Source organism: Acanthopagrus latus, chromosome 14 (genome assembly GCF_904848185.1).
Source record: "Acanthopagrus latus isolate v.2019 chromosome 14, fAcaLat1.1, whole genome shotgun sequence".
Classification (NCBI taxonomy): domain Eukaryota; kingdom Metazoa; phylum Chordata; class Actinopteri; order Spariformes; family Sparidae; genus Acanthopagrus; species Acanthopagrus latus.
The window spans coordinates 5,290,594-5,303,557 of NC_051052.1; the positions used below are offsets into that span (position 1 = coordinate 5,290,594).

At 42.1% G+C, this 12,964-nt stretch overlaps 1 protein-coding gene across 12 annotated transcripts in view; it reads left to right on the forward strand.

Annotated features, from left to right (window-relative positions):
• Positions 1–12,964, forward strand: part of nav3 (neuron navigator 3) — a 332,201-nt gene that overhangs the window by 265,721 nt on the left and 53,516 nt on the right. For 8 of the 12 annotated variants that reach the window (XM_037121190.1, XM_037121191.1, XM_037121185.1 and 5 more), the window contains 2 exons: positions 4,212–4,616; positions 6,637–6,756. In XM_037121190.1, the coding sequence (XP_036977085.1) occupies positions 4,212–4,616; positions 6,637–6,756 (525 nt within the window). The remainder of the gene's footprint in view (positions 1–4,211; positions 4,617–6,636; positions 6,757–12,964) is intronic. The other 4 variants (XM_037121189.1, XM_037121193.1, XM_037121195.1 and 1 more) reach the window with 2 other exon arrangements.

Sequence of the window (12,964 nt, forward strand, 5' to 3'; positions counted from 1 at the left end):
TTCTCAGGGTCCAGATTGAAGATCTGTGAAGTGATGGTGGTGAGCAATTACTCTGAATTGCTCTCAACCTAGTAGAGTTTAATATCTGTCAGTGCTAATGCCAGTCTGTCAACACAGGCGCGCGCGCACACACACACACACACACACAGTATACATAGATTAACAAAAAATATTAAATGGAGCACACTTTATTGTATAAACTTACAAAACATTAAATGCTGAACAGTAAATATAGTGCACTATGCACAGTTGAGAGTATACTTCTACTAACAATACCAAAATGCAGTGTTCAACTATTACAGTCATGATGCAAAATGGTGATTCTTATAAGTACTGTGAACTTCACTATGGAGTTAATAATCAGTTCAGTGCTATAGAAGCAATTGTATCTAACTGAACAAGTGAGTGATTTTGCATGCAGCCATCAACAGTCTTTGTTGTTTGTCTTTGATTTAACTCTCTCTCTCTTTATGATGCAGTGCACTCGAGTTAATTCCAACTCCCATAGAGCCGAAATGATGACATTAATAGTTTAGTCTGAAGAAGAGTCTGCACAAGAAACACAGCATCTGGACCTTTCCGCCGTTGAACCAAAACTTGTATCAGTCTTCCAAAATACAGTCACGTCACTAACTCTGGAGACTTACCCTACATTCACTTGTTCCTCAGATTGTCCCATTTCCCACGTTGCCAGATCGTTCCTCTGACTTTGGTGCGTTCAGGAGCTTTTAAGTTGTAATGTGAATACAGCATCTATGAAGTCATTCAACATGTTGATAGCTGTTTGAAGTTTGAAGTGTTGTGTTGCTGTCTGTCCCAGACTTGTTGCCGCACCAGTACATTCCCTGATATCACTAAGATACTGCTTTACATGACTTGTTGATGAAGATTCTCAGTCATCCAGGTCATGGTTATTCTAAGTGCTGTATCGTAGGCAACTGGACATGTTTCAGATTCATGATTTCAAAAAACTGAAACCAGCAGCAGTTACAACCTGATACCATATTACACAAATTATGTAAGCAAAACATTGATGTGCAGTAAGTAAATTAATAGAAAGTTTACTTTTATCTGCCGTGTTCTCCAGTAAGACAGCAAATAATTGTCTGTCATAACTAGATAATATTCCAAAGGTAGACAAGAAGTTTACAATGAACCTTCAAAGGTTGCTGCTCCTCTCTGCCTTCAAAGGGCAGATTGGACCGCCATCATAAATGTTCTTACAAGCCTACAGTACCAATTGGTGCACAGAGAATCTGAGATGCTGCTATTTTAGATGGGTTAATTAGAAACTCGGATCTATGGTCAGGAGTAACAAGACAACGTGGCTGTGAAATATGAAAGAACTTCTTTCATGAAGAAATACTGTTGTTAATATTGTACATGAAGTGTGTGGCGAGCCTTTGAAGTGTTACTGCAGAATACCATCTTTACTGAGATCGGTGAATGAACCTTCAGGAGAAACACGCGTTTAACTGTTAAACTCTCAGACCTCGTTAGCAGCAGTGGGAGAAAGTTCCTGCGTGTTTATATTTATCATTGCTCAGCAATAACCGATCCCCTGCTGTCGACATGGATTGTTCTCCTGCTGAGCTCTTGGCGAAACACAACATACTCTCCCTCTGTTTGGATTTATTTTAGACTGGTTCTGCCTTAGACCAGATAGTGTCGATGATGCAGAGATTCTCGTGAAGCAGGGTTTGTGGGAAATGTGGTCTTCATTTTGAGACGTACTGAGTTTAAGGAGTGTGACATATATTATAGAATGTATTATAGTGTGTTTTTTAATTGAGCCTGCGTGTTCGCATGTGGTAGGTGGGGTGCGTAAAATATCTCGGCACCTTTTCCTGTTCTTGCTGCTCTGCCATATCCTTCAGTTTGCATGCTCATTTATCTCAGCACCTACGCACACACACACACACACACACACACACACACACACACACAGTCTCTCTCAGTTTATCTGTCTTTTTTCCCCTGCTGCTGCCTGGAGATAAAGATAAGCTGATTTAGCAAGCTACATTGTGTACGAATGGTTAAATGATTCTGATTTCCATACCGTGGGAAATTGATTTCTGTATTTTCATATTCTGCTGTGATCGCTTGTCAGATAAGTAGCGGGGGTCTTTTTTGCTTGCGTTGTTTGTTCATTTGGCTTCACGGCACTCTGACATGTCTGTGTCTTTTGGTTTGTGTGTGTGTGTATGTGTGTGTGTGAATCTCAGGAGGTGTTGATAGAGATGTGTTGTGAATACGGCTGGCATCACTGCCCCTCTCATGTTGGCTCTTGGCATCACCGGGGTGCGGTGTTCTGCAGTTCCTCAGCCGTCACACACACACACACATGCACACACACGACTGACCTCACACCTCTCTCGCTGCTATGTGTGAGACACTATTCCAAGATGTCATTGCTTTTGTCACCTAATGATGGCAGGCATCAAAATAAGTGTATTCAGCTACTGCCCTCTTCCTCAATGGCATCATCAGATGCAGTCTTCCCTTAAAATTATTTGTTTACCTCAACAGAATCTCCAAAAGCAATATTACAGCAATTTGGCAGCAAATATGCCGTAACCTTTGTGTTTTATTTTGTAATGGCTACATCTGCAAATCATTTATGGATGAGTACTGGTAGATAATGAGCTTATTGACAATCAAACATCATATCTTTATATTTGAAAATCAAATATGATAGTTTATTACAGAATTGACATCTAAGCCCACAGGCACATGTTAAGCCTTAATCTTGTTTACACTTGCTCCATGTGTTAGTCCTGTTTCCATGGCAGTATATATTTAACTCAACACACCGTTACTTTGTGTGAGCTGTGACCAGAATACACATTAGCAAATTATCCTAGAATTTAGAGCAGCGTTGTGGTTATCTGTCAGGTTTTTTTTCTGAGTCTGCTACATGGGAATGTAGTGCACTCTTTTTCCCAGCAGAGAGAGCTCCAGCTAGGTACCACCGGCTCTCTGTATCCACATACTGTACAGCCAGTTTCAGGGCTTGGTGTGCTAGTGGCCATGAGTATATTATTTTGGTTTCTGTTAACTCATAGGCAGCATTTCTGTCATTCTGTTGTAAATTTGCAAGAAGAATTACAAATGTCCTTTTTCTTTTGTTGAACAATCTAATCTAACAGGGCATTTTTTAAAATTCTGGTTTATTGTGTTGTACAGAAGTTCCTTCAATTAGATCCTTCGATTAGATTAGAGAAATGACAGTGCTCTATCAGGTTTCATTTTATTGTTTTGGCTGCATTTCACTTGTTCTCACACTCTCTTTCACAGATCTCACTTTGTCAGGATGCTTTTTCATCCCACTGTTTCTTTGCTAATGATGATATAACAAATTAGACAACCTGACTGGAAACGACAAAATCAAATACAATTCATCTCTAAAGTCTACAAAATGCTGTGAGGATAAGTCACTATATAGTCTGCCTTTGACATGAAGACTGTAATAATTTTGAATACTCTCATAGTGAGTTAGTAAATGTGATGGTATTTTAAAGCAGCAGTTATGTATATGACATAATATGTCATATACATAACATGACATTAACAACTTTTTCTGACATTTTGGAGGTTTATGTACTTAACTCTACAGATATGCACCCAATTCAGATTTTATTTTCTGTGACATTTCAAAAGTTTTTCTAAAATACCCTTGATGGAGACAGAACTCTCTCTCTCTCTCTCTCTCTCTCTCTCTCTCTCTCTCTCTCTCTCTCTCTCTCTCTCTCTCTCTCTGTGTCTCTCTCTCTCCATCTCTATGTGACGTGCCGTCATGGACTGACATATATTCTCATGGGAGCCTTCACAAGTTAACACACTGGAAGAAGCAGCACTTTAGGAAAGGCACACACTCTTACACACAAACACACACAGGCACATAAAGCAATGTTTGAGGAAACAGCATGTGATTTGAAGGGAGTGGCACTCAACTGAAGCAGACAGCTCTGTGCTGCCAATGTGACTGATGTTTTCACCTGAATGATTTGCCCTTTGCACAGGGGCACGCTTGATATGATGGCTTCAGTGTCTTTTTTCCATTAGAGGCAATTTTCTTGAGACCTTCTGAACCTCTGAGGAGGGTTAGATGTCAGAAAACACCTTGGTGATAATTATCAACTTTCACTGTATCATATCCGGAGCTAGAATTAATTCCCTTATTTTCTCTCTCGACCCTTCTGTCTCCATAGTACACTAGAAACAACCTTTGACACCACGGTAACCACTGAGGTCAATGGGCGGAGTCTACCAGCCCTCACCACACGCTCCTCCCCCATGGCTTGGCGTCTGGGCCAATCACAAACCCCGCGTCTTCAGGCAGGCGATGCCCCCTCAATGCCCAGCAGCTATGCTGCGCCCAGGGCGAGCACGACGAGCGCTGGCACCACAACAGGCCGCTACAGCGGTCACTCGGACCCCTCCAGGTTTGTGTTCAGCGCCCCCCTGAGGCGAGCAGCAGCAGGGGCAAGGGGGGCGGAGCAGGGGGAGAAGGGAGGAGGAGGGCTGGAAGGAGGGAAGCAGATGGAGGTGGCAGGGTACATGAGTGATGGGGACATCCTAGGAAAGAACGGCCGGATGGATGAGATCACCAGCGGGTAGGATGACTAGTGCAAAGCATGTTAGCTTCCTTTGATACGCTGACTAATAACAAGTTCCTGCTTTAAAGGCCTAATCAGTAATTTGACCACATTATTTACAGGTACATTTGCATACAGTAGACTCAAAAAGACAAATCTCTAAACGTCCTTAAATATCTTTGTATGTTGCTGTAATGACGGCTTGCACTCGAGCTGGCATGGACCCGACATTTTTATGTAAAACCTGATGGCTCATGTTGTCATAGCAGATTTTGAACAAACTCGTGGAGTCCATGCCAAATACTCAGATACTCTGAAATTCAACTTTTCACTCTAATTGTTTGGCAGTTATAGGGAAAAGTTGAATCTGAAGTATCTTGACTATTGGACTTAGATTGTTTTTGACCCCATTGTGAATAACTGATAGGTTTGACTTCTAGATGAGAAATCAGCATTTTGTGTCTACTTGTCAATCATACCTGAAAATAGTTTTTCCCTGGCTTAAAGATTTCCCATAAAGATTTCTAGTAAACACAGCATTTTGTTCACTCACCAAAATGTATTATTGCATCTAACTATTTTGTTTGCGCATGTCCTTTCTGATTAAAAAAGAAAAAAAAAAACATTTCCAAAGCCATTTTGGTAAATATTCTAAATTTTGCATTTTTTGCATGAACGTTTGCTTGCTAGTAGTCCTCTTCTGTGTTGGTGCATCACTATATTTCTTGGTGTATTACGTCCCCCAACGTCCCCCAATATTGAGACCATATTCATAGACCACTGGACAAAATGTACCTTCTGATTCCATTTAGTAAATCACTTTTAGCACTATCTAAAACGTGTTTAAGACATGTTAGCATTTGCTGTATTCAAGTAAAGCTTTGGTTTGGCAAAGGATTTGGTTTGATTGAGGTTAGGGTAGGTACTTGTTCATAGATCTTTTACCACCTGAAGTTACTTCCACCTATGCATGACTTACTCATAGATAAAAATGTGTTTTCTGCCTTTTTATGCATTGAACACATGACTTACACATTTGAAAACCCACTCCGGTAGATAAGATTTTGTAGGAGGAGTAAGCGTTACCTTCTGAGACAGAAGACATCAGCTGCAAAAAAAATTGACCTTCTGCATCATTTATACTACTTGATGTAAACTACTACGTAAAAGGCCATCTAAGTGACAAATTTTCATTCAATCTGGCCATGCATTATGGATTTAGTAAAAAAAAAAATCTGTGAAAATCACAGTCAGCTGTGTGTTCATACAGTTGCCAATCTTGTCCCATCTTTCTGTGTGTATTAATACAAATCGCCTGTTGATGCCCACCAAGGCTATCATAGATTTGACATGCTTTGAAAGGGAAGGTTCAGGTGGTACATGTGAGCGTTAACCTTGAGGGCACTTCAACACACTGACAGATTACCTGAATGAAAAAGATAAGTCAGTTTCTCCCACAAAACATCACAACGTGTGTGCGGGCTTCTGACCTTCATTCACTTAATAGCATTAAATGCCTTGAGCAAGAGGGGTGTGTGTTGGAAAAGGAATCCACACACATATCCACATGGACATACTCTCCCATGTGGCACTGATGCATTTAAGATTTCACAAAAAAGCGTTTTGGGGGCTGGGGCGGCTATGAGGGACAGTTGAGCTAGAGTGATGGAGTAAAGCATCCGTAGGATTAAAGACGCGTCAGGATAGAAAATGTAACAACACGTCGGGAGGGATAGGTGATTAGCTGAATTATTAGCTCAATTAGCTCAACACTAATGATCTCCATGTCCTATCAGCCGTGTCTGATAGCTTTCTGGCTGTAGCTTCCAATCTTACCACTTATTCCCTGCCTCATACACAGAAATACATGCATGCACCTTTTTTTGTGAGCTCACAACACATCCTAAACATTGCTCATGAATCAGCATAATATCTAATGGTTCAGTTGAATTATTCTGGTGTTAAAAAAATTACATAAGTCAGACTTTTGTATGCCACACTGAGAAACTACTCCCTTTAACTGACTCTCCTCTCACAGATACCTTACAGACGGCGGCCTTCATCTGTATGCGCGGAACACAGGCCGAGCGACAGACCAGGCCTCTTCTCGAGAAGTATCCCAGAGAGGGAGCAAAGAGGTGCAGGGCGACATAGACAGGTAAGAATGGAGACTGTCAGTCACACAGCGCTGCTTGTTTTGCTGATGTGTGTCTGATGTAGGTGTGGATGGCACCCAAGTCTGTCTGAGATTCAAGCAAGGACACGCTGTTTACATGAAAGTACATTGTTATATCCAAATTTGCATACAGTGCGAAAGTTTTGAATTCCCCACCTGCAGTAAGTTCGACAGTACAATTTTGAATGGCTTTTCTTGTTGACATTCACTTTCAGCTGAGGCCAGGTGGATGTTTGCAAGGGCAAATCCACCAGGCTGTGCTGTGACTGCTTTCCAGTCAGTGATGCATGTGCGTGAGAACAGTGGTTCGCTTCTATGAAAGTGGCAGAAAGGTTGTGTCAATTTTCTCAAGCAGAAACTGCAGGCACTTCCTCTCAGAGCCAGTTGAGTTGAGTCAAAGTTACTGGGCAAGTAAAGCATGAATCCTGTGACCTTGCTAACAAATTAGCATGGAGGTAGAGGAGAAGTATTAGCAATTAAGCTACAGAAACTTGTACATTTGGTACACTAATGTCGTAAAGAAATAAAATCATCTGTACATCTTTTTTTTGTGATGACAACATGAATGCTGTATTTACACCTGTAAATATTTCACCTTGCGAGGCAGCTGAATAGCCGAACCAGAGTCGTTCATCCAATCAGCATCCTACGAGGAACTACTAGCAGCTATGGGCTTGGTTTAGGTGTAAATGTAAATGAAGCGACTGTTTGAAAACCACAATGAGAGGTTAGCTTAGCTGTAATGTCAGAATTGCGGAGTGTTTCTTAACTGAAAAGGGAGCAAAGAACAGCATCGAAGGATGTTCATGATGGAAAATGTTATTTACGCTTCAGTAAAAGTTTGATTTACCAAGTGGTTCCACTGGCAGTACCTCTCCCCTACTGTTGATCTGATAGGTTGAAGTTGGCCTTTGATAGACAGTGATAGACACATTGTGTATCCCATCACCTAGCAAGTATCTTTTGGAAGTGCCTGCCCATTTTCAAACAGTTTCCAAGGATGACTTGCCAGATGGTTATGTGCCAGAAAACGTGGGGTTGGTTCAACATGTGAACCCTTTGTCTGTACACCTAGACTTTCAGAGTTGTATTTTTATTTTTATTTTTTCAATTCAAAATACAAGGTCACAAAGGCAAGATATGAGGGAGAGGAAATGATTGAGTATTGACAAGGTGACAGAGAGCTTTCAGCCTGTGACAGTATCTGGTTTGCACCAAATATGTCATTTCTTTGTTTTTCTAGTAAACACAAAGACTCATATAAAAAGTAGAAATGAATGATGTCCTTCAGAGGTGACTGGCTGGGCATCCCCCTACTGCAGGGACATCCGAGATTCAATGATGTGAAAAGGAGGAGGCGTTCTATCGATTGAACGCTGTCAAGCTAAGATTGTGATGACAGGTCCTCAGAGGGGCTGCTGGGAAAAATCGACTGATGCAGTGACATTTCACAGTGTCGCAACTTCCAACTTCTGCCAACGCTTTAATGAGTGGCAGTGTTTAGAGGAGTGGGAGGCTTGGAGAGCAATCAGATATGGCTCTCGTGAATTAGTTTGCTTTTGTTATAGAGCCTCAGATTAGTCAAGTGCTGTTAAAGACACACTAATCCAACCTGACAGCCCTCAACAAATTATTGTAAAGATATTCATTTAAAGCCACATTTAGTTGTGAGATATTCTTTTTTATACGGAGGAGCTTAAGTTTAAGGATTCTACTGAGGAAAAACAAATGTGTTGAATGTGAGCGGTAACATGAGGTGATTTAAACTGGATGAAGTACGACTTGCAGACGTGCTGATGATATCTGTGTCTGTCTCTGCTACCCGTCTATATAATCCGATTGTTTGACAGCCCAGACGATCCTGCTGTGTCTGGGTTACGTGCTCAGTCTCACAAGCATGTTCGTCACAACAAGTCAGTCAAGCCCATCAGCCAGGGGCGAGTCCGATCATATCTGCGATCAGCCGAGCGTCAAAACACGCTAGACCTGACCGGAGGTTCAAAATAGGCGATTAACCTGACCTGCCTGTCAGCATCAGACAGATCTGCCAGTCAGACTTTGACACTCAGGCAAAGGGATGGATAGGATAAGAATAACTATGAACCCTGTGAACTGTCTCTTCCATTTGCCAAGTCTTGGCTTCACCCTGCATGGGTTTTATCTCTGCATTTGAATATTTTGCCTAAAGTGTCTCTCACCTTGCCTTGACATAAATCCGAAAATGTTCAGCTTTTCTCAGCTGAAGTCTGTGTTAGCACTCCGGGCCTCAGGGGTGATGAGCAAATATTGATGCCTGCTTCCCCCTTGAGATGCCTCCAGGCAAGAAACTCCCGGCTGGATCAGAATCTGAACCCTCAAACCTTGTTTTCCTTTTCCTTCCTTCCTTCCTACATTTCCTCTTACAAAACTACACAAATGTACACACACACACACACACACACACATACACACAAGAACACTCACATTTAATGCATCCCCCTGCCTCCCTCTGACATGTGTGATTGTCAGAAGCCGAGCTGTCACTTCCCGCCGACACACGACAAAGCTCAGGGGGAAATTCATTTCCGAAGCGATTGCTCACCAGGCTTCACACCTCTGCCTGGCTTTAGGTCCCTCCGTAGGACAGGATCTGCCTTCCATGATTGGTTCCTTCTTTATCCCAAAGCATTCGTCTTCTTTTCCCCGTAACCCCACTGGCTTTAAGTGAAATGAATAGTGGATAAAGCCCAAGTTCAAACAATCTGCCCGCTGACTTTGAAGAACTTTTCATCTTCTCAAATGCAAATGCTGGCATTCTAGGAACAACAAACACTGGCAAAGCATTTATCCTTAGATTACAAGTGAGTCAAACCAAGGATATGTGGTTTCTCCTGCCCTGGTTTCTTTAATATTGAGCAATCTTTGTGATCACTGTCAACTAACCAAAATAAGAAGTTGACTGCTCTTGGCAGGTTGCATCAGTCATGCTTTTTCTTTTGCATGTCTGCCCAATTGCTACTTTATTTCGTCCTCCTTGTCCAAAGAAAAATGATGGAAGAATACAAGGGATATGGCAGTAAATAGCTGACCAAAGGAAAAGCCATCTTGAACAGGCTGGTATAGTGTATCTTCAGTTGGTGTTGTTCAGAAATTATTTTCTGGTTGAAGCTGTAGTATACAGAACTGAATATCAAACGCCTCATTTAGATAGAACTTTCCCTCAGCATCTTTTACCAGTCTACACAGAACGAATAAGAAATTGTTGGTTTTCAAAATCAGAGAATTAACGATCAAATATAAATTATTTGACTATAGCTTAGATCTAACTACTTTATAGCTTTATAACTACGTTATAGTCAGACTAGAAGTAGAAAAACAATCTGTCAGACAACAATCTTATCAGAAAATGTGTGTCTTCTGGAAGACTTCAAAACCTGGAAGTACATTTTACTGGGAAACTTCAGTGAAGACTGTGACAATACAAAAAAAAAAACCTGGAACAGCAGTAGACCTGTGGCAGAGCTGGGATGTTGTTGATCCAGTTGCTACCATGACACCATCTCATTATTGATCTCTTGTTCTTTGTTTCTCCTCCAAGTGGTTATTACAATTGAGCCAAGTATAAAAAATATACAAAAGAGCCTAGAATTCAAGGAAAACAGATAGGAAGCTTGATAAAAAACAAACTTCTAAGAGTCATCTAAGAAGAATGTCTTTAAAGCTAAATTGTTTAGCGACTGTTAATATTGACTGAAAAGTTTTCTACAGTCATACAAAAGTGAAGCTCCTTTTTTTGTGCTCCAGGAGATTGTCTCTGTGAGGGTAAGGCTTTATGTTACACATAATGTGTGTGTAATTAAGGCCTTGGCTGCAGGAAGTGTGTATAAACAGACAAATCTACAATGGCCATTACTGTTTATATAACAGCCTTTTTGTTAATTGTTGTGTACACTAAACTTTTCTGAAAGTTTTTCAGGAAGTCTATTTTGTTGTTTTGCCTCTGGCAGCTGGCAATGGAGTGATAGCTAGATCTGAAGCGGAGTTTGGGACAAATTGTTCTCATTTTTTTTAATCAGGAACAGAAAGAATTACTGAGAATTAAAAGCCTCCTTCTTCTCTTTTCATCTGTCTCTTGGATTTCCTCTCAATTATGGACAATAATTGGGAAATTACACACATGCAGCTACACACACTTTTTAATGCACCATGACAACCGAGCATAAACACATACAAAAGAACACATCCCTCCTGTCCCCTGTTCTCCCGCCACACTGGCAGTAGTAGACACAGTTCCTGGAAGGCAGAACGCGGGAGTTGGTCTGTGTACATGAACTAAGCTCCCACGAGGCTCGTTATATTTCACGCTTTACTCCGTCCATAACAGCTCCCCCCGGCTGCCGCCCATAGCAGCTTCACCTGAGGAAATGCATCTAAATGACTCATCAGTTCGAGACACACAGCCAGCAGGTGACTGGGACCATCTGGGGTTAGAACAGCGTCGGCTTAGTGTGCTGCAAGAAACCTTACATCATATATGCACTTGATGTGACTATAGGTCGTATTAGATACTGCTGATTTCCATGTATTGATCAGTTCAGCTATGTGGGTGTCCTGTTCAGCTGTAGAGGAAGTGACGCATTCTTTTTTCCGGAGGTGGTTTGCTTGAAAGGCAAAGGAAAAGGATCAGATGTCCAGACTGATGTGTCTTTGAGCCTTTGTCAGAGCATCCACCCTGAGTGATCCAGTCACAAGTGGACAGCTCTAAGTCTATCAGTTCACACTTGGCATTAAACTGTGTGCCCAGAATACATGTGCATGCTCAAGGCTAAAAGAACTTGTTCATTTGTGTCCCAGACTACCTCCAAATGTTGTCTGAGCAATTGCATCTCAAAAGCATCCTCAGTGCGTGTTGGGGGCCTTTAAACCTGTCCATCTGTGATGGATTCACTCAGGAGGGACGTTGATACCAGCTCTGAACAGGGCCTTGGTCATCACTATGGGTACAGACTCTATGCTTTTAACCACCAGTTTCAAGTGTGACATGATACTGAAGTACAGTACAGAGAGTCAGAGAGACAGTTACGTTTGGCAGTGGTCCTGAAACTGACCATCTGCCCCAGAGCAGCTGAGCAACAAAAGCTCAGCTTCCTCTTTTGATCAGTCAGTTTTAAAACAATGGCAAATTCAGCCTCAGCTAAAAGCCCTTCTCTAAAAATACCCTCCTGTCATGCAACATAGATGAGCGCATGCTCGTGGCTTTACTGTCAAGAAAAGACGCCCAAGGAGAGTGTTTTGACACCGACAGGCTTCCCGTTCTTAGCAGAGACATGAATAAGTAACAGGGCTTCGCTTTTAGCATCCCGGTGTCTCGTGTGTGTGGCTCTCTCTCTCTCTCTCTCGCTCTCTCTTGTCTGAGGGCTGGACGATGGCAGCTGGCTCGGCGTTTTTTTGTTATGTGAAGCTTTTGGGGATTGGAGACAAGACTGTGTGTGTGAATGTGTGTTATGGTGTTCATGCTTGACAAAAAGAGAGCTTGTTTGTGTGCATGTCCTGGACTACATTTTGAGTGTGAGTGTGTGTGCGCGCAGATTTCTGCATGTGTGTTGCTGAGCAGCAGAATCCCGGCTGTCACTCCGCAGCACAACTGACAGTCGTGGCGAGGCTGAACGGCTCATCAGTGCTGCCGTAAGCAGCGAGGAGATTTGGAGGAGAAGGTTTTTGCCATCAATGACAGTCGTTATATAAGTTCCTGTGTAGTTCATCTTTGCCAGGGGCGCCGCTTAGGAAGAAAATATCCTCTCTCACGTTGCACCTGAAAATACAGCTCCTCAACGCTTCTGCTTTCTAGCTTTGAGAAGTTTTCTGGCACCCGTCAGTCTCTCTTCTGTCTCTCACACGTTTGTCTTTCTCCACCTTAATGAAGAGCACACAGGCGCACTGACTAAACTCAGCAAACTGTGATGGTAATTGGGAGAAGTTTCATCACCGATTTGAGTACCCAGCTGTTTCTGGCTCTAGTGCGTGAGTGTTTATGCAAATGTGGGCGTCCTCACTTGTGCAGGTGCTTGCATACAGATAGATTTCCTCTCCAAAAACTCGCAACCCGCACAAACACACACACACACTAATTAGCCATCTTTTCATTCAGAGAAGCTCATGGGAAAGTTTGCATGTTTTTGGAAGCTAAGTTTTCCTCTCATTTCTTATTCTC